This window comes from Aulonocara stuartgranti, assembly GCF_965226115.1.
Source record: "Aulonocara stuartgranti genome assembly, chromosome: 1".
Classification (NCBI taxonomy): domain Eukaryota; kingdom Metazoa; phylum Chordata; class Actinopteri; order Cichliformes; family Cichlidae; genus Aulonocara; species Aulonocara stuartgranti.
In genome coordinates, this window is record NC_138939.1 from 28302570 (window position 1) to 28324375 (window position 21806).

The 21806-nt window shown below is 42.0% G+C and overlaps 1 protein-coding gene across 4 annotated transcripts in view; it reads right to left on the reverse strand.

Moving 5' to 3' along the window:
* dmxl2 (Dmx-like 2) overlaps positions 1-21806 on the reverse strand; it is a 46525-nt gene that overhangs the window by 2416 nt on the left and 22303 nt on the right. The window contains exons 16-54 of one of the 4 annotated variants that reach the window (XM_082549322.1): positions 21483-21572; positions 21241-21349; positions 21023-21142; positions 20677-20904; positions 19924-20210; positions 19287-19459; positions 18549-19200; positions 18082-18411; positions 17873-17992; positions 17625-17760; positions 16933-17043; positions 16626-16795; positions 16173-16270; positions 15880-16045; positions 15216-15480; positions 14894-15096; positions 13503-13895; positions 12772-12954; positions 12340-12636; positions 12045-12236; positions 11857-11933; positions 11455-11585; positions 10724-10969; positions 9923-10000; positions 7485-7675; positions 7229-7362; positions 7053-7138; positions 6663-6864; positions 6051-6168; positions 4979-5044; positions 4203-4289; positions 3844-3965; positions 3586-3724; positions 2089-2149; positions 1810-1937; positions 1657-1734; positions 1456-1547; positions 1313-1365; positions 996-1213 (exon numbers count right to left, since the gene is read on the reverse strand). In XM_082549322.1, the coding sequence (XP_082405448.1) occupies positions 996-1213; positions 1313-1365; positions 1456-1547; positions 1657-1734; positions 1810-1937; positions 2089-2149; positions 3586-3724; positions 3844-3965; positions 4203-4289; positions 4979-5044; positions 6051-6168; positions 6663-6864; positions 7053-7138; positions 7229-7362; positions 7485-7675; positions 9923-10000; positions 10724-10969; positions 11455-11585; positions 11857-11933; positions 12045-12236; positions 12340-12636; positions 12772-12954; positions 13503-13895; positions 14894-15096; positions 15216-15480; positions 15880-16045; positions 16173-16270; positions 16626-16795; positions 16933-17043; positions 17625-17760; positions 17873-17992; positions 18082-18411; positions 18549-19200; positions 19287-19459; positions 19924-20210; positions 20677-20904; positions 21023-21142; positions 21241-21349; positions 21483-21572 (6630 nt within the window). The remainder of the gene's footprint in view (positions 1-995; positions 1214-1312; positions 1366-1455; positions 1548-1656; positions 1735-1809; positions 1938-2088; positions 2150-3585; positions 3725-3843; positions 3966-4202; positions 4290-4978; positions 5045-6050; positions 6169-6662; positions 6865-7052; positions 7139-7228; positions 7363-7484; positions 7676-9922; positions 10001-10723; positions 10970-11454; positions 11586-11856; positions 11934-12044; positions 12237-12339; positions 12637-12771; positions 12955-13502; positions 13896-14893; positions 15097-15215; positions 15481-15879; positions 16046-16172; positions 16271-16625; positions 16796-16932; positions 17044-17624; positions 17761-17872; positions 17993-18081; positions 18412-18548; positions 19201-19286; positions 19460-19923; positions 20211-20676; positions 20905-21022; positions 21143-21240; positions 21350-21482; positions 21573-21806) is intronic. The other 3 variants (XM_082549323.1, XM_082549324.1, XM_082549325.1) reach the window with 3 other exon arrangements.

Below are 21806 nucleotides of genomic sequence, written 5' to 3' on the forward strand. Positions count from 1 at the left end.
ACACAGTCTGCACCCTTTCAAATGTGTCAGTTACAGCGATCAGGCACAAATTTTACTTTGAAGGTGAGCAGCCTTAATTTCTGGTTTCCTTAAATGTTTTTACATTTCACAACATGTAGAGTAAATGGCGAGTATTTCCAGACAAGTTGGTGTCTTCCATGAAAACTACAGGTGATCACAGCAATTTTTATTAGCCAATCAACTAAGTCAGAATACAGAGAACACATTTATCAGTAATAAAAATAATTCTCAAATATTTCAGGACAGTAATTTCAACCAGTACTCCATGTGATTGTGCCAAACATTAACACACTGCTGCTTTGACTGTCACTGATAAATCCGAAGTCAGATTTGAATATATAACATACAGTAGTCTGTGTTTTAGTTAGTTCAGCCAAAGTCATAACAAACTATTTTTAGTGACAAGAAGAACAAGGCTTCCTGCAGCAGACAGTATGGCACCCACAGAGGCTTTATCATCAAATCAGTCTGAGTTTACATTAAAAGATAAAAGAATCTGAGTTGATTAAAAGCAGCATGAAAGACTCACTTCTCTAAATCTTTTGCCTTTAACATTTTCTTGTTCCTGCTTATAACATCTAAAACAAGAACGCAGTCATCCCGGCAGTGCAGTGTTGACCTTTAGACCGTATCACCTCTGTGTTTTAAGTCTTTGATCTCATCACCTTATACTGGAATACTTAATAAACAAACCACAACAGCAAAGCCTGAAAAACTAGACCTGGAATCTTAAATCCAGGGACAAAAGTGTTGTTTGAAGGCTAGAGAGCTGCACCAAATACTCCTCCAGTTTATGGATTAAAAAAAACAAACTTGGAATGAATATAAAATAATTCTCAGTAGTTTTGATGCTGAATGCTTTATACAGTGCTTATGTTTAATAACATTCACTGACACAAAAGGATATTATTCCTCAGCACACAATGTGAGCGTGTATCAGCAAGGAAGTGAGTGAGAGAAAGAGCATGTGTCACCTTCATGTTGCCCTCTGCAGAGCCAGTGACGAAGAAGTCCTCAAAGGCATCCAATGCGAGGGCCTTGATGGCTGAATCATGGGCCTGGAAAGTGTGGAGCAGCTGCCGCTGTCGGATGTCAAACACGCACACAAAACCTTTTCTGCCTCCAGTAATCAGCAGCTGCTGTTTAGGAGCATACTGAAGCACAGTGGCCCCGTTCTCATGGCAGGGAAAAGCTGAAGGGGGAGGTAGGAAGTAAAAGTGGATAAACTTGAAATATAGGGAAAAAGAAAATCACTGAAACTCACTTATTAGAATAAATATGGATTTCTCACCATGCACCATAGTATTGTTAGGTGAAATCAGAGTGTCCCACAGGCAAACATTTCTATAAATAACATAAAGCAAAATATTATGCAGCTGGAAAAAATAAACAAAAAGAAAGAGAGCAGTGTTTGATTAGTCGTCCAAATCTGACCTGTTATCATTGGACTGTCCGGCCGTGGCGATGAGACTGGAGGATGTGATGAAAGCAAAATCCCCGCAGGTCTTAGTGTGGCATTGCCAACTCTGAGAGCAAGAACAGGAAAATAAAAGCACATTTTCATTTGAATTATACAGACCACTCATATTGTGTGTGTGCTGCGACTGTGAATAAGGAGGTGGGAGGGAACCTTACCAGGTACGGTTTAGGGTTGGACGATGTCTGGTTAACCTGCCAGAGACTGAGGAAGCCCTCTCCATCAGCGACTCCACACTACAAGAATGTTTCAGAGGAATCAGAACAATGGCACCGTACACACAAAACACAGTTGCTACTTTGTGTGTGTACCTTGTTGCCCTGGGAGTTGAAATAGAGACGGGTGACTCGAGCGTTGCCTGCTTGTCTGAAGCAAATGAGTTGCTGAGGTCTGTTCCATTCAAACATCCTCACGCTACCATCCTGAGCCCCAGTCATGTCTGATACACAGCCCCACACACACACAAACCAGGAAAAGAAAGGGAGAGAGATGTTGGGGAAAGAACAGGAATACAAAGCAGGAGAAGCTATATAATTTACTTATACGTGTTAAACATGTATACTGGTGAATCCTCTCAAAGTAGCACTCACAGTACTGATATATGGGATGGGATGTCATTCTCTTCACATTGTTTAGATTCCTCTTCATAATCTGAAAGACATCAATATAAACATACATTTATCTTGTAATTAGCTTAAATTAATTGGGCAAACAATTAAGTTAACTATCTGAAAACGTCAGGCCTGAAGATCAGCCTAGTGAGTGGTTGACGACCCCCTGAGCAATAACTGTTGCCCGTTTGGGTTCCACTCTTCACAGTGTCACTACCACTTAGCGTGCATTTAGCAAGTTTTTGCAGACAAATTGGTTTACACATTAATCAAAGGCGACCATATCAATCTGCTACCAGCCAAAGCAATCGCAAACAGCTATTCAGTGCAGCGCCGATCATCAGTGGTCATCAAGCAGTCTTTAGGCATTTTTAAGTGGAGCCTTGGGCTAACCTAAGCAGTAACGTGATTGGATGATGGGCTGACTGAGGCACCGTCTATGTGCGCAAGAGTTTAAATCACTTTTATCGAATCTTCTTCTCAGACACACATGACACTCGTTCAGGTGTGCACTCGTTCAGACTTATACGTGACTATGGTAAATTACACATCACTTCAAACATCAAGCAAATTTCTGCAGATCGCCTCAATATTCCAGCTCTTTTAGTTAAAACTCATTCCTGCACTTTCATGACTTCTTCAGCATCAACAATATCTTTAAAGTATTTTACATGCACGTAATTTCACATTTTGGTCATGAAAAAACTTTTTTTCTGACCACTGCTGTAAAGACTAATTCTAAAACTGGACAGATAGTAGCTTTTAGACAGATGAAACAGCAAACTAATTTACATGAAATACAAGTGCAACTAATTTTGCTGCACATCAGAATATGATAATTGAATATGTTAAGAGAGCCCTCCTCAACCTTCACATTTAACAAAACCCCTTCCACAGTCGTTTGAACCTCTATGACACCCTCGGTCTTGTCCTCCTTTGTGTATCACACTAAACATTTATCACCGTGGCTGGGACACTGAGAACCTATCTGCGTGTTAGTCTGACGCAAATCTGTACCTTGGCTAGCCGTCTGAAAGGGCTTCTGATATCTGTGTTTATATTTGGCCATCACTGCCATGCAGACACACCCCCAGTCTGTATCTGCATCTACAGACTCAGCAGGCCAGCTGTTTAGTCGGCGTGGTTCAGCAGCGATAACAATAAAAAACAAACTTTGCCTGAAAACGTGCAAGCCCGGCAGACTGCTGAATAAAATCCCCAAATTAAATTGATTTTTTTCCAGAAGCAGAAGTTTTAAATGAAGCGTTTTCATTTTGTAAAAATACATCTAAATCTTTACTAATGAATATTATGAAATGAAACGACTGCAGAGTCATGCCACCCTTTCTATGAGCCCTGAAACAGAACTTAATCACCCCCTACTGGTTATCGCTAAATACTGCATATGTACTGCTGCCTGGTTTTGCTGGATTCAGGTTGCAGAGCTGTGTAGATTTGCAGTGAAGAATCGCGTACCACACTGGCTCCCATACTGGTCTGACCACTACCGAGCCACGGCATGGATGCAGAGACTGGCATCTGCGGTGGTGCAAAGGGGACGGAGCTAGCCTGGGCAATATTGGTGTGCGAAGAACGATGATCTACATCATCAGAGCTGTAAAACAAACAAACAAAAAAACACAAGCTATCATTTAATCGGAGAGGAGACAGGGAGTGTGCAGTCCAGGCTCGGTGAGATTTGAAGGAAATCATATGATCTGCTGCTAGTCTGACCTGCGAGACTCCTTATCAAAGTCCTCCCCAATCCACGTGTAGGGCTGGACAGCTACTAGACTGGACACATCAACCTCTTGGACATCATGGGTGGAAGCCAACACTATTTCATTAGAGTTAGCCTAGGAAAGTAAGGAAGCACGGTGGATAAGGCGAGACAACACATATCACTAGCTTCTCTGAATTCCCAGAAAGTAACTGCCATGTATTTGCTACTTAAAAAAGATTTCTAGAAACCTTCATTCAATATAAATCTATCTAATAATCCTGTCTCCATGTACAGTGTCCTCAGAATCAAAGGAAATTATGAACCACAAGTTTTCCCCAGTATTTTACACAAGTTAACACCCACAACTGACCTTATTTATGGCAAATGCCATGATTATATCAGACTCCTTGTGGATGATTTTAGCTTTTCCTCCAGGGTAGCCCAAATCAGCCTCCACCTGGAAAAGGCAAAAAGAAAAGGAAAACATCAAAGCTGAAGAGAGAAACACTAAAATAAGGTTCTCCTGGGTCAGATTAATGGTATGAAGGAGATTTTTTTTTTAAATAAATAGACTTTAATTTCCCTCTAGTAGGATAGAAAACAGAAAATATTGACAAGTATGACTACTGAGCTTCTGGGCTGACACCCTCCAGTTAGAAAGCCTCGCCACCACACCCTGACAGTGAGCATGCAAGTTAGTAGGTTTAAAGTGTGTGCTATCTCATTTATGTGATTTTGAGTCCTGCAGAATCAGTCCAGCTAGAAAGGATGTGAGCTACACAGGGAGATGAGTTATTGATAGGTTTGGATATGAGGTTATGTGAGTGGATAAGTGTCCCAGTGAGAGGAAGAGATTAGACATTAGATCTAAGCCATAGAGCTTCGAGTAGATTTTATGCCAAAAAATTACCAGAGCAGTCACTATCAGGCCAAGCTAGAGAGGAGACATGCAGTGCTTTACCCCAGCATGGCGGGATCTCAAAACAAACTGCAAACCAAACCCTGTGCAACTGGTGCAAGATTTCTTTTAGTGTTTAATGCACTTGCTCCTTCAAGCTTGGCTTCGCAATGACTCTCCCAGACAGAAAAGATAGACAGATGCTCAGACAGAGCCAGGGCCTGGGCTGGTACAGTAAATGATACTACCTTATAGGAACTGCTAGCTCCTGCTTTGCAGTGTGGGCTTATACGGTCCGTATGGTTCTCTACAGACTACACACACACAGAGGCAATATAGACACAGGACACACCAACACAGCACGACACAACACACATGCACAAACAGAAAAATAAATCATGAAATGAAAATGAAAAAAATTAACAAAGCTGACAGGATATTGTATACTTGGTGATAAAATGGGAGTAAGTCAGACATGTTGCAGCAGGTATGGAGACATCTTACTATTACAGCTGAATTTGACATGATGTTATTCCAGTTAGCGAAAAAGGTTTTAATTATTAACTAGGCATGAGGACAAGAATCTATAGGAGGTTTTTTTTTTTTAAGTTCGAGCTGCATTGGCAGTCTGTCATAAAAGTGACTGATTCAGACATCACAGAAGGCAGTGAACCATCTTATACTTGATTATATGTTAAAGGAGTCAAAGCAAAGATAAGAAAAATATTAATAGTGATAAAAATGCTCACTCGGTGCTTTAAAAAAAAAAAAAAAAAAAAAAAATCAAGGGATGAATTTAGATACATGACTAAAAAAAATTACCAAATTGCCATTTCCAACTAATAGACTGCAAAAATATTCCAAAGAAAAGATCTGGGAAAAAAATAAAAAAATATCTGGACAACCGAGCATCTGGATACCGTTTTCCATTTTTAAGGGAAAACCTACTGTGGACATGCGGCACACTAAGAACTAAAGTTAAATTAAAAGGCATATAAAATATGTTATTTTTGTAAAAACTGTTCGGATACTTCACTTTGGTAGGGCTAGTTGTTTGATGCCTACAAGGATCATAAATCTCTGTTTATAGGCGTCATGTCTTTACGTGTGGTTAACCTGGGCTAATGTCAGCAAATCCACTTCAGAAATTTTCTATGACAATCATGTGTTACACTAAGATGAGGAGGAAAAAAAAGAATAAAAGAAAAAACCAACATAATATAGTTGCTGACTAATGTGATGTTCAAGTACTTAAAATTCATAAAAGAAATTATAAACTTCATCTAAGGAAAAAACAAAAATTAAATGCCATGTGCCGACCTCGCTCTGCTTCCTTTTCTTTGTGAAGATGTAACGGATTAATGTCTCCTGAAGAACTTCCTGTTTGACCAGGAAATGCCACAGACGTCGGGCTGGAAAGGACTGGTGGTTCCTTGTCCTAAAGAAAAAAAAAGTGGATGAAAACAAGGTGATCACAAACAGGCTGTTTGTGACTGTCACTTTGAAAAATCAGAAGCAAAGAAACTAACAGAGTAACACAAATTCCTGTAGTCTGCATGGAAGAAAACTGTCTTGTCTGCAAACACTTGCCAGCAATCTTTAGCAAGTAAAGCCTGAAAAAACACGAAAGCTTGAAGAAATGTGATGTGAATCTGGAAAGAAAGAACAGCCATTTTCAAAATTCAAGTTATGCCTTCTGGCTGAAACCAATATGTTTCTAAGGGTGGAACTTGTTTTCCATTTCCAGTCGATTTACACTTATTTCACTACCACTTGTGAGCAGTTAGCGAGTTGTTCGGAGAGAATACTGTTTTTTCCCCCCAGCAACCTTTGGTCACTAACTGGTGTCTACATCTGTGCTACTGAGGCCTTATCTATTTATCTGCTGTAAGTACAAAGACAAAAATTACATATAGATGATGTAATACTCACTTGAAGGGTGTGTTGTCAGGCTCCAGCATGGCCTTATGTCGCAGTATTGCAGGGCCACCTCCTGTGCTGAGGTCAGTAGGGTAAGTGTTGATGTAGTTGGGAGGTGGGCCATCAAACGTATTCATTCGCTCCAACAGAAGCTGCTCCCAGGTCTCCAAAGTCTTCAAGGCAGCATTGCTCAGAGGGGACGTGACTGGCAGCTCTGTGACACAAACACATATACAAATTTGATATTCAGAAGCAAAAAGCTATGAAGCGTTTATCTGTGGATTCCATATGATTAACAAATTATTGTTGAAATGTCCTAAAATATTTCCATGCACCTTCATAAAGAATGCATCGCTTACGTTTAGAGAGGCGTTTAGGATCGGTCTTTTGGCGAGCATGTACCTGTAAAGTCCAGGCCAGTGAGAGGAATGAAGTTCTTGACATTGTGATAAGCCAGTTTCACCATGACCAGGCGGATCAGAAACCAGCTACATAACCCACAAACACACAAATAATTAAAATATGAACCTCAATGAGTCTCAGAGGAAATAAAGAGAAAGAAGCATGGCTGGCTGTACCTGTAAGAGTTGGGGTCAGAGTGCTCAGTCATCTGTGTGTCAGATAGGAAGGCGTCATCATCATCTTCGTCATCCTCGGCACCGCTTTCGTCTGAGTCATACAGGGCGTTGCTGTCTGACAGCGGCAGGAAAGGCTGAGAGGGGAAATGATCAGCAAAGAGTAAATGAAAGGCTTAAATATGTATATTGTTTTGTTTTGTTTTTTTAAACCTTAAATCTGAAGCAAAGATTCAGTTTGACAGCTTTACTCTCTTACTTTGGCCACAAAATAGTCCCACATGCTCAGCTCTGGGGGAATGAACTTCTCCCTGTAGGTGGGTCTTTCAACGGGAACAGGAGGTGGCGTGGCAGGTGTCTCCTTTACAGGGCGTCCAGGAACCAGCATCCTCATGTTGAATCTGCGTCTGTATCGGTCCACATCCTCTGCTGGGGGCTGAGGGGGAGCCACTGTAGCAGAAGAAGAATGAAGAAATGGTATATTTCAAACACAAGACAATTTGAAAAGAGGTCTGCAGTGTGCTGCATTTTATACAAAGGCTGAAGATCAGCTGAAACTCAGCATCACTTTAAATCCAAAAAAGAAGAAAGAAATAGATCCGGAGGAAAAGTACTGCATCCACATCCTACATAAAACACATAATACCTGAGAAAGGAGGCTCCTGTCTGCACCTAACTTCAGTCACAAATGACACGTCATACACTTTTGGAAAGGAGAAATACAAAAAGGCACAAAAAGCACACGTTTGGGATGTAAGCACAGGGCAAGAAACACTCGCTAGTACACAAACCTGCACCATTATCCAGGATGACCATCTCTGGTATCGCACCAGACAAAACAAGACAAGACACAAACCAGAGTAGACAGTGCAGTTAGACACACAGATACTGCACAGTCCATTACATAATAGAATCAGTGAATATTTCATGTGTGGGCACAAAGAACACATCAAACGATGGCAAATTTCTTCAGCGATCATGTGCTAAGCATTTCCTCATATCCACAGCACTTAATAGGCAAACAGGATGAGACTGGCAACTACAGTATGTTAAGGTTAAAATGAGTTAATTAGAACATGACAGTTGGGCATCAGCATGTACCTTTTCTCTAAAGCTGTGTGACTGTGGCATGCATGCAGGTTTGCCGCGGCCCTCAAAAGGACAATTTTAACAGGTGATTTTTATCAACAGGCTGGCATTTAAGATGGCCTGTCCTCTAAAGGAGCTCTTCAAAAGGCCCCTGGCCTTGCTCAGAGCTGCCTCAAGCTCTAGAGATGTGGAGTCTAAATGCCAGTCCCCATCTTCCTCCCTCACAAACACAATGTGAGCACGGTATACTCTGGCCTGATGAATATGGATGAACAGTGTCAATTTCAGCCAACAGTGACACAGTAGAGCTGTGAGCACTTTGGGAATGGCTTAGTTTTTGAAATAAACAGACAAACACCTGAATCATGTCACACAAGCGCTAGTATAAATCTATAATGCAGTAACTAACTCAACTGCAAATTACTTACGTACACCAACTCCATTTGCATTACTTCAAAATACAATCCCAGTTTCAAGAGAGTTGGGATGCCGTGTAAAATGCAAATTAAAAACAAAATGCAATTTTTGCTAATCTGTTTTCATCACAGTAGATCATAGAAAGTACCATTTTAAGAAGGATATTAACTCGTTCCCAATTTGATAGCAGCAACATGTCTCAAAACAGTTGGGGCAGGGCCATGTTTACCCACTGTGCAGGATCCAACCTTATTTTAATCTGTACAGTCAGGACTGTCTGAGCAGAGCAGCTGCTGGACTTTTGGGAGAGGAATGCTGTCCCATTCTTATCTGATATGGGAATGCAGCTGCTGAAATCTGCAAAGCTTTCCCTGAAAAACTAATCTGAATGGGAGCACATGTTCCTCTAAAACCTGTACATACCAGTCAGCACTGATGGTGTAATTCCAGATGTGCAAGCTGCTAGTTCCATAGGTACTAATACAGTTCCATATCATTTCTGAACGGAGCGCTCTCCTCTTTAGTCTGGAGGATGGTGCGTCCATGTTTTAACAAAAAAAAGAATTTCATCTGACCACAGATCAGTTTTTCTAGTTTGTCTGAGTCCATTTGAAATTAAGTTTGATCCAGAGAAGACAATGGTGTTGCATTCTCTGGCAACGGCCTTGTCCTTTGTGCACAGGGAAGATTTCTCCAGGTTCCTTGAATCTATGAATTTTCTTGAATTTATGAACAGTAGATGATGAGATTTTAAAAGTTTTACACTGAAGAGGACCGATGATCTTCAGCTCTTGGAGATGCTCTTTTTTTTTTTTTTTTTTTTAACAAAGCAATCATGTTAGTGACATGTTGTAAATGAACCTGATTAATTGCAAAATGTTACTTTTCAGGCCTTTTGTCACCCTGTTTCAACTTTTGGTATTTGTTGCTGTCATCAAATTCAAAGTGAGCAAATATTTTTCATGAAAGAGTAAAATATCTCAATTTAAACATCTGGTAGGGTTTTTGTGTTTTATTGTAAATAAAATATAGGTTTAAGAAATGTGTAAATTATTACATTCTGTTTTTGTTTAGATTTAACACAGCACCGTAGTGGTTTTCTTGAATTGTGGTTGTATTTCATTCTAAAATCTGGACAACACACAAGTAGATATTTAGCCTGAACGCTACAGGAAGCCTCTGAAAGTGTACCTGGTTTAGTCTCAGATTCACATATAGTGGGCTGCTCAGCATTGGCCTCTGAATACTCGTTGCTAGGCCCAGCTGGTGCTTCAGTGACACAAAATGAGCACAGAGGACGTTACAACATGTACATGCAATGCAGTATACACACACACAAACACACACACAGCTGTTGGCTTGTCATAACAGTAGTGGATTTTTTTTTGTTTTGTTTGTAATGCTCATTCAGCAGTAGCTTCACGATAGAGTGGTGGGTCATTCAAGCAGCTGCAACAATGCAAACCTTTACAATTACCATGCACTGCAATTCTGCAAACCAGCACTGCAATCCACCAGCCCAGTTACTCACAGCTGGTGTTAGCTGCAGATACCACAGTGCCCACCCCCTCGTCCCTTAAAACAGGAGGAGGGGGACGTTTAGGGCGCTGGGTTTCAGTAGGGGTGACAGTGGGGTTTGAGGTGAAGTTGCTCTGCTCTGGTCTTCCTGTCTCTTGAGACTCCTCTGGCCTGGCTGCCTCAAAATCAGCTGGCGCTGGGACACAGGGCAGAGGGCACACTCACACAAGACGCTACACACGAGTAGCAGCAGCATGTTAGGAGCATCAACAGGACAGTGCTAAGTAAATATCTATGCGATAATACCAAAAGTGGAAGTGATCAGAGATGTTAAAGGGAAAACAGACGTGGGAGGAAAAAGGTCAACTTCATGTGCTGAATCAAGGGATAAAGGCAAATAATTACAACCATGAACAATGTTGACATGGTAAAGATAAAGGTTTTAGATCGCCAACTACCAAATTGTCCTTTTACCTGGTGGAGCCTCAGGCCTCTTTGGCTTAATGACGACTTTGGCCCCTCCTCCGAAGACTGCGGCCCACACCCGGTTATTGAGGGGATGTGCTGCCAGGCGGAAGAGTTCATTGCTGCTGTGAGTGCCCAGGCCATGGATTAGCAGGGAAAGATAAACTGCCACAACAGCTTCACACAGGAGCACACTGAGCTTTGGCTGGTCCTCGTCCCTCGCAGATGTCAACAATGAAATCAGGGACGACACACCTGCATAGAGGGGAAGCACATCCAACGTGATAAACGTGCAACAGATTACCCCCTAATTTACACAAATAACTTCCACAGGCAAACAAAAACACCATCTCAGCACCATCGAGAACCCATTTATGAAACCTTTTCAGGATGGCGTGATCAGTCTCTTTCTTTCCATTTCCTTCCCAGAGGCCACTGAGCTCCTATTATAGAACACCATCTGCCCCTCTGCATAAACACAGACTGCCTGCTTTGCTCTGCTCTCTCTCGTCCTGCTCTTCACATTTTCACAAAATACTGTCCTTGATGTTTACACAGAAAGCCATTTTCCCCATCCTATGCATCTGTGAGGATCCTCAAATATGACTTCAGTTTCATTTTGTAAAACTACAAATTAGAGCAAATGTGTTATTATATTCTAATCCAAATCCTCTCTTCAGTCAGAATCAAACCAACTCCCCAAATACACCACTGGGTAGCAAAGTAAGAGGTCTTATTACCTGGCCACTGTGCAGGTGCAGAGGTGGGAGTAATATGCTCTTCAATGCTTTCTGTGCGGAGTCGTTTCCTCTCACTGAGCAAAAGGCCCTGGTAAACCATCCCTGTAAACTGGTTGGCCTCTGTTTGACTGCTGCAACGCAACCAAAACATTAAACGATAAAGTCACAACAGCCCAAAACATGCATGTTCAACATTTTGTTAAATATATTTATTCTTCTTTCATAGTGTGAAACTCAAAGATACAAATGTCTGAACAGACCTGGAGTCAGACTAAGCTACACAAGCACAGCATCAAAAACAATAGTTCTCAACTACTAAATAGCAATGAGCGCATACTTTGAGCACAAGGGTAATGTGAAGCCAGTTTTGGTTTCTGGATCTGTTGCAATGCACGTGTTTACCTGTAGCTGTGACTGTCACAGAGTGCTTGATAGATGCAAGCAGACAGAGATGCTGCTAGCGTGTGCAGAGCGTTCACCTAAAAACATGAACATCACTTTTCATTATTCATCCCCAAACTGAACAACCAGACAGTAAGACTTTCAGTCATCTTAAAATGAAGTTAGAGATTTGTTTTTAAAGTACTGACCCGATCGTCCATGATGTCCGGATGTGGTGGGGTCTCCATGAGTGTGATGGTGTAGAGGATGTCGTGTATGTGATTGCTGAGGTGGAGAACAGGGTTGGCTATGACTGTCTTGGTGGGGGCAATGTAAGCAGATAACAGGGGCAGTGTAGTAGGCAGAGGCAAAGGGGACTGCAGCTGCTTCACTGTGGTCTCCTACAGAGTATGACAAAAAGTGAATTTGCCTTCTCTGTAAACTGTTTTGTACTAATAAAAAACAAACATATATAATGACATATGTATAAAGGTGCATGCATACCTGCTGGCTCTCCTGCAGGAGGAACAGAAGCTCCATGCGAACAGAGGTGACTCCGCCTCCCTTGGCTCCATGAAGGCTGCAGTAGGATAGAAACACTCTGAGCAGGGCCTGGTTCTTCCTCAGCCATGCCTTGCGCCTCTCAGAGTGCTGCTGTTTGGCCTGAAGCCGGCGGCGCTCCATCTGATGACGCTCATAGGCTCCGGCGTCTGTTCGCTCCAATACGTCATCTGATATGTCCACCGATGTTGAGCGTTCTCCCCAACGCTCCACCTCTGACTCTTCCTCCTTTCCTTCCACCTGAGTTGATAACGTTTATGGTAAAAAAAATAAAATAAAATAAATTACAATGAACCAGAACTGAAAAACATTTATAGAAACATTCAGCAGTTTTTAAAATAGGCTAAAACAACATCAAATAATATTAAAGTCGACCTTGTAGTTGCAGATTTTATGCATGGCTGCTATCTCCTTCTCCAGCCAGTTGTAGAGCTGAAAGCGGAGCTTCCCTCCGTCCACCTCAAAGCCTGTAGCCAATGTACGCAGCTCTGTCATGAGGATCTTCAGACAGGCACGGAACTTCAGCTGCTCTGCTATCACGTCGACCTCCGACTCGCCCTGAAATACATGCGAGTGACTTAAAGGACAAAGACCGTGCTTTGTAGCCTTGAATTTTATATTTGGGGCCGACCCAATTTGCAAATCAAGCCCAAAAACACTCTCTGACACCTTTGCTGCAAGTTTCCACCTTTTGGAGAAGACCCCACCAGAAAAAACATGTTTTTCTTTTCTCATTCAAGAACACTACATCTGAATGAGAGTCGAACCCTCACAATTGTTTTTTATTATAATAACGATTAAATTACATATCCTAATAAACATTATTCTCTCCCTGCTGAGTGTTCAGGCAGGTCTTCTTTGATGTGTTAACTCCAAATAAAAATCCTTTAAATGTAACATTTTGGTTTGTATCTGTCGTCTCCTATATGCCAGATAAGACAGTAAAGAAACTAGACAAGGATGTGCCTTCATACAACATCAAAATGAAGTTGTTTTTTTTTTTCCTGTTTTGGTATTTTAACTGTGCAACCAAAGGAAAAAAACACAATAAAATAAAATCTGAGATCTCCACAATTACTCAAGGAGATTCTAGATATTATTGCTACCTGTGAGTCCTCTCTTTGCAGTTTCTGGCTGCCTTTTCCTGAACCTTCCTCTCCTTCGGTTTCCAGCTCTGGTTTCTTCATGGTCAGACCACCATCGTCCTCATCCTCATCATCTTCCTTGACATCTCCCCAGTCCAGCTTCAGCTCATCTTCCTCTACCTTCACCATAGGCTGGCTCCAGTCCAACCCACCAGTGCCATCATTTCCTCCCCAGGCCTGTGTCGGTGCTGCTGGAGAGCCCCAGTCCAAACCTCCCTGAGTGCCATTTTCCAAGGGTTGGCTTGTGTTTAAATTGGCCTTGGATGAAGCCTTGCTGAGAGGCGATGAGCCAGACTTCTTGCAAACCTTGGGGATCTTGGAAAGTACTTCCAGAGCTAAAACTGGGCAGCCCACCTACAAGATTCAGAGATTATATAATATATATATGAACTTTTGTTATATAATCTCGGCATGCATGCTTTTGTAGTTATCAGAATGATACATAGGGGGATGGAAGTGATAAATTACAATTATCTTTCTTATTGTAACAAAGTGGATTTTTTTGTCTACAATGATGATTATGTAAAAGGTATGACATCAAACAGCAACAGCTAAGGCCTAAATCTGAATCCTAAATTCACAAACTCTGGTGGGTCAAGCAAAAATGTTAGTTTCTTAGTTACAGCTTATCTAATTTCCTTCATTTCACACTCAATGACATCCTGGCTGGGTTAATGCAACATGTAATTGAGAGCCTCCAAGTATAGTTTTTATTCCAGTCTATTTTTTCCTGTTATAACACTGCTACATTTCATTTCCCTTTAGAGGAGTAGAAAGAGAGCAAATTCAGCAGATCTTCATGGAGCAAAAATACAATAATGTTCTGTGATCGAGCCCAACAACAATATCATGACTTATTACTGCATTTCTGCTAAACTACAAGGCAAAAATATTCTTTCTCTTTCCCTGCAAAATTGTATGCGACTGCAGTAAACTGCGTGTAACAAATTTTGCATCCTTTGATAGTGGAAGTTGATTCTTGTGTAAAGCTGTTTGCTGTGTTTGTGATTTATTTATGAAGCTCATGAACATCACGGTTTCACCCTATCCTGTTTACCCTAGTCCTGCGATTTCAGAGGAAGCAGTCTGGACATTAAAAATTGATCATCAGTTACAGGCACAAGCAACAAAGTGCACTTGAATTTATAGGCTAAAAATGTTCTTTGCTAGTTGTGTCAGAAGGCGATGATTTCACTAATCTTTTACTCTTGTCCTTACCATTTTAATGTTTACTTCAATTGTAACTGCCTCACTTTATACTACATATTTATACTTACACATATAATGTACAAGTTCCCAACTCCATCAAGAGAACTGGATTGGAGTAAATAGCTAGATTAGTATGGACTCACCTTGAAGTGTGCATTGGCCGTAGTGAAGAACAGTTTGCGCTCTATGAGGTTGATCTCATCTGCGCTGCTCTTTTCAGCAGTGAGGCCTACTGTTGTTGCTGTGCCCGCTGGATTTGCAAAGTGGCGGCGAATGATCAAAGGGTGTGTCCTTAAGTAGTTATAGAAGCTAAACACCACAGGGTTGCAAGCCTTAACCATCACATCTGATGCACAAAAATGGAAAGAAAAGGGAGAAAATATTTATTTCAGGTGAAAACAACATGAATAATGCACAATGGAACGTGCCGTTTAAAAATCACTAAAATGTCTTCAACCAACTAACCAGGGTTCTCATCGTCCTCTTTTGGGATTCGCTCCAATAATGTGTCCAAGGCTCGCGTGTAGTCTTTCATGATCCAGTAGGCTATGCTGCGGAGGAACGGATCGGGGTGCAACCTGGAACAGTGGTAACCACTCCCGTCCCTATTGCAGCCCAAGACCTTCTCATAAAGGAGGCCTTGGCAGGTGGATGAATTCTCAAAATCAGCCTCATACAGCCTTGCTACTATCATGGCTAACTGGAGATCCTCCATCTTCTCCAGCAATACCTAAACACCATGAAACAGCGTGATGAGTTAACGGTGCAGGTTTTTTTCTTTAAAGAAATAACAAGCCAAGTGCAAAAAGTTAAAGATTTCTGCAAGGTACAAACAGAAACTCACACTTCCTTTTCTGCCCATCTGTATATTTTGACTGTGTGTTGAGAAAAATCTAGGCCAACAAAGACTATGTGCTACTGTTATGCATCTTATTATTTATATAATTTAGGCTTCTCTTTTGTGATTTAAAGGCTGAAGACCCACTCTGTCATCAACATATTTCTGTACCAATATCACCTTAAAGAGAGACGACTTTATGATATTGCTGCTGCAAGTTACGCTGAAATATGCTACTGGAGTAAACACAGCGTCAGTAAGTTGTCTGTGCACTATTAAAAGTCCTCAAACCTCTATGGCATCTTTGAGGGAACCAGCCAACAGGAAGAAGGCAGCCGACTGTTCAAAGCGCTGCTTTCCCAGTAGGGAGAAAGCATTTTTGAGAGCTGCCTTTCGCCAGCGGTCTTCACTGAAGTTGTTTTTGAAGAACTGAGTCATCTTCTCGTCATGCTGAGACCTGAAAGAACAAAGCCACAGAGTTTGGTATCCATTCTGCTTTAGTAAGAAAATTCACTTAAAACCTCTTGTTCTGAACATTGGAAAAATTATTCAAATTAATTATGTGTTTAGAGAAAATGTCCAACCTGAAGAGTCCCCACAGGACAGCTTTCTTCTTCATGGCCAAGTAGAACAGGGCAGCATCTAAAGGGTCATTTTGCCTCTGGAATGCAGCTTTTCCCAACTGATTATAAACAAGCAATAGTCGTTATTTAGTTATTTCTAAAGAGTTATCAATATTTACCAATTGCTTTGATTCATAAAGTCTTTACAGTAACTCCTAGCTGTTCCTAGCTCCTATTTACTAGAAATGGAAAACTCCTGTAGGAAATTAATTACATTACAGAGTAAACTGGATGGTAAGTTTCCTTTTCTAGTTCATATACTCACCTAGAAACTGAGGCAGATATTGCCATAATCAGAATCAGAATCAGAATGGGTTTATTGCCAAATGTTGAGCAGGTTTACAACAATCAGCATTGTAATCAGCATTACATTTTGATTTTTATGTATATAAATACGCATATTTATTCTGGTACCTTCTCCACCATTTTCCTCAGAGTGTTGATGTTTCTTATCCACCAACCCACACCCACGGCCCGGAGCTCAGACCACTGTGGGTCGCCTCTCTGCATTGCTGGGATCATGTTCAGCATCTCTTCCTCTGCCTCTGAGTGGAACGCCCATGCAAAGTGACACGTTGAGAGGCCTGCAATAGAAGCAGATAGTTGGATCGGGATAGTGAATAATAGGGATAGTGAAAGGAGCAATATACCCCATAACTGTCATACAAAACGTTTTGTATACTCGTCTCACAGCAGCAGCACCATGAGCAGAGTACTTTACCTTGGTGGAGCAGCTGCATGCGGTAGAGTGGGGGCAGAGAGGTGAGCAGGCAGGTATGAAGACGCATGGCGAGCAGGTACCTTAGTCCACACTCATCAAGAGCCTCGCCACCTACACAAATACCAGCAGTTGATCAGTTTTCCCCCCAAAGACCACTCAACAAGAGGGCAAAGACCTTTAAACTCAAGTATCACTTGAGTTCATGTGATCCTGTCACACAATAGGTCTCCAGTCCTTGAACCTTCTTACCCTCTTCTCTGCTTACTTAGCACAGGAACAACCTGCTAATGTCTTCCTCACAAAAGACTAAATAAAAAGAACGAAAAACCGAAGTAAAAAAAGGCAAAAGATACTGAAAAAGAGAAAGGAGCAGTTTAACCACCAAGATTTGATAGCTGGCGAATGACTCAAGAAAAGTATTCCTTTCCTGTTTGTTAAAAACATTTATTTAACTTTAATGCAATATTGGACCGATTTGCTAGGTTTCAATTAAATACCAAGACTTAGAACCAATCTGCTTGCTAAAAATATGTAATCAACCTTTACTGCAGCAGTGCAATATCAGTAAGGATGCTGTTATGACTTCTTTTTAAGGAATACAGTGTTTATGCCAAATGTCAGATGTATTATATTGTACACAGTCTCCTGTACATATCATAAGTACGACTGGAACACACACAAACTAGACAGACCTGTGTACTGTTGATCAGTGGAGCTTGCGACCTCAGCACTTGTGGTTGCAACAGTATCAGCCAAGGCCACCAAGAACATCTGCTCTAGGCGGGTCAGGCCTGGAAGGCTGGAGTGCATGAGGTGACTGGACAGCACCTGGACACAATTGAGAAGAAAGCAAGTGAAGCAGAGAACTGATAAACAAATATTACTTCTCCATAAGTAGATTTTTATGTAAAGGGAAGCCTATTTTTTATTTCATTTTTACCTGAGCATGTTCTGGTCCAAAATAGGTAGGCCCATATTGAGAGAGGTTAATAACTCGGGATTTTTTCTCTGGTTTATCTGTGGCAAAGTTTACAAAGTCATCCGTGGTAACTGTTGGCACCTGTTAATGCAGGAAGAGAAGAGTTTAAAGTCCTTACGTGCAGGTAAACCTTTAACAACAAAATCTGTTCAAGTCTCAACTCTTCCTACCTGGAAGAGGTCAGCATACTGGTCCTCTGTGGACTTTTGGGCTGCCTCACCATCAGTCCCTTTAGTTCCCTTAGCATTCTCTTCAGGTCCTTTATAAGAGGTGTCTAGATCAGCCAACATGAGGGAGTACAGAGGCAAGGGAGGGATGGAGTTGATCTCTGTGTAGTCCCTGCCTCCGTCACGGCCCGACACTATGGTGTCTTTTGCTGTGCTGCCAGTAACGCTGATTGTCCGAGACAGATGTCTCCTGGCTCCGCCCTCACCTGCCTCCACATCCCTAACCACAGCGACTTCTCCAGCAATACATTTTACCAGGTGGGCGAGGATGGCCTGACACACACAAAAAAAGACCAAGACTTTATTAAAATCAGATAATCCGCATCAAATCGTGTAAAAAACACTGAATAAAAACTCACTAGATTTCACTTAGATGTTTTCACTACTGAATGAGGTAGAAATGGACTCACCTTGGCACGCCGAACTCTGCCCAGGTCCATGAGTTCCAGCAGCTGGGTTGGATGGTACTGAGGAAGAGTTGGGGACAGCGAGTGAGCTGCTTCAAAGAGTCCTCCTTCTTGAAGTCCTGCCGGGGCACGAAGGGCCTCATCTACTGCAGTACTCCCCTCAAACACACTCTTTGACCTGGCCCTCCCTTCAAAGATCGAGGAGGACACTGTGCTTTGACCTCCGGCTATGTCTGCTGATGAAAGGTTGCCTTCTTCTCCCTCACCGGGCTTCTTGTCCTGATGCCACTGTGCATACACATGCATTTCACAGTCCATGCCCACCACTAGGATGCCATCCCTTACCCAGGAAAGGGAGACCGGCAGCGATGGGGTGCCATCCACAGATGACAGGAGGTCAATGGTCCGAAGCAAAATCCAGCGTGAGCGGATCCCCTGTTTGATACTGCCCCCTAGAGGAAGGGTGATAACAGCCACACCCTCCTTGCTGCTCGTCTGCTCATTGACCACACCAGAGATACGGCCATACATAAGAATGTTGGAGCCCACTCCCACAGTGAGGATGTGCGATCCATCCTCCTTTGACAGCCAGTCCAAGTGCACGTAGTGCTTAATGTTGGGTGAGCTATGGTCTCTGCTCATGTACAAGTCAGACCTGAGGTGAAGAAAATGAATAACCTATCAGACATACAAGCAAAACACTTACTCTGACAGAATATGATAAACGTAATAGTTCCTGACCTGCTGTAGACAAAGAGATTTGAGTCCACACTGACTCTTGGATCCAGGGTGGAAGAGGGTCTGGCGAAATCATCCAGGTGGACAGTTTGCTCTAAAACCCACTCTGAGCCACCAGTAGACTCACACTCGTAGATGGACACATGCATAGAGAAGTCTTCTATGGAACTTAGACTCTGAGGACAACAGAAGACCGTTTGATTTAACATGACTGCTGTGACAAATCAGTAAGACAGTAAGGCTCTTAATACTTTTTACATGCACCTTAACACTAAATACACGGACTTGCTTATAAGCCAGACTGCTGATGTTAAACCTGAACTTATTTTCACTTCAGTGACATCTAGCTAGTTTTTAATCCCTTCTCACTAATGCTTATCATTTGTAGATGCAGCCCAAATGCAAAACTTGATCATTCTCCACTTTACATAAAAGTAAAATAATATGCTGACACAGGGCATTAGTATGCATTAATGGGAGAGTCCAGGGTCCAGCCAAATGATGTTTCTTTGCCCAATTTACATTTTTATTGCATTTTTCTTACACTTCAAGGTAATTTACACAATTTCTATGCTGCTAGTTTTTTTTGTGGTATAATACATTCACAATACAAATACAAAGCCAAATTCTAATTTCCTACCTGTCCTTGTCGTGGCTGTTTGAAAGCCACAGCCAGCCTGCCAATGTAAGAACACGACACAGCTACAGGCCGGCCTGACACACACACAGCACTGTTGTTGTCCTCCTCTTCATTCATCAGAGCCCAGGGCTCCCAGCGGTACACCCGGTTGTCCTCGCCATCCATACCATTCCCATCATCACCCTCCACAGCACAGTGCCAGAACCGCACTCGGGAATCAGAGCAGGTTGTAACAATCAAGTATGGAGCCAGGCACACGGGGTAAATAGAGGAGGAACTCAGATGTCCTGGTAGAAAGAGGAGACAAAATGAAATTTAGGAAGATTTTTCTTTAGCATATTCTTTCATTTAAACCCACCAGGAAACTAATTTCCTCAAAACTGAATGATAAAGACACACAACCTATTGAATATACTGTGTCGACAGGCATTGAATTATTACAGTAAGTAAGGACAGGTGAAATGATGCATTAATTTATGTGTAAAAAGAAAAAAGAAAAAGAGTTTTTACTAGTGCTGTCAGCGTTAATCTGTCAGCTGCACGGTGTCAACGCGTTAGCGAGGTTAGCTCGTTAATGCGTTAGCGCTGTGCAGCCCCACGCATAGGGCGACCCGCGCTAACTCGCTAACGGAGATTTACCGCGTTAATGCGGTTATGGCGTTAACGTCATTTTAACGAGATTAACGCTGACAGCACTAGTTTTTACACATCAGCAACAACAGCATGGTTATACTCATAAGTTTATATTCCAACCTGCAGATGGGGTCGCCCTAGTAACCTCCACCCCATGAGGAAGGTCAAGGCGTTTGCTGTAAACCAGCTTCGAGCTGAGGATCAGTTTGCTAGCAGATTGCAAGTTAGCTGTTGAAGTTGACCGTGGCAAGGGTCTGACAGGAGACGTCTCTGGAGATGAGTCAGCATTCACAACTTGATTGGGAACCATCAGCTGGCTCTGGAAGCTGTAATCTGGGCTTGGCTCATCTGCACACAGAGGCAACACATCAGAAGAGACAAGTTAATCTAAATTTAAAAAAGCAGACTTCACATTATTTTTCATTTTCACCTATAAATGCTTTGCTTCACACACCAAAACACTTACCCACACAGGCCTGCACAGACTTAAGATGTAGATGCCACATCTGCAGAACAGAGTTCCTGTTGAGATCCTTTTCGATCACCACCAGGAAAAACTTCTCAGAGAAGGGAGGAGGTTGGTAATCTGGATAGAGTAAAATGCAGTATTATCGTCATCTAATGACAACTGGGCTGTAAAATAGGAATAAACAGACCGACACAGAGTTTAACAGAGTGCTATACCTCCCCCAGGTGGAAAGGCTGGTGTGTTTGCTTCTGGTTCTTTCTGGGGCTTGTAACCTAGAATGAAGTCCTCTTGGAAGACATGTAGCAGCTGTGTACTGGCTCCACACTGGAGGCACATGGACATAGCATCACACAGTTTACTATATCTATTGATCAGGAGGTTTCAGTAGTTCATGCCAAGAATTTTGGTCTGTCATTGATCTGAAGTGGGTGAGAAAAAATACAGAGCAGCTGCTAACCTGGTTTGTAATAGCATCCAACTCTATGATACAGCCGGGTCTGGCTGTGGACTGCTGGCTGACGATATTGAACACTTCGCCCACGAGTTTCTAAGAAGAGATATACAAGGAAAAAATAAAAACACAAAAAACACATAATCCACTTTGTATTTCATCATACTGCATTTCATTTAAAACCATTGGAGTGGTAGAAAGTGTTGCATAATATTTTTTATATTGTACAGAGGAATGAAGTCTGGAAATTGTTATAAGGGCATGAGGAAAACACATATTTTGCTTCAAAAACAACATGGCCACATGTCCTATAAATTCAGGATCTGTGTG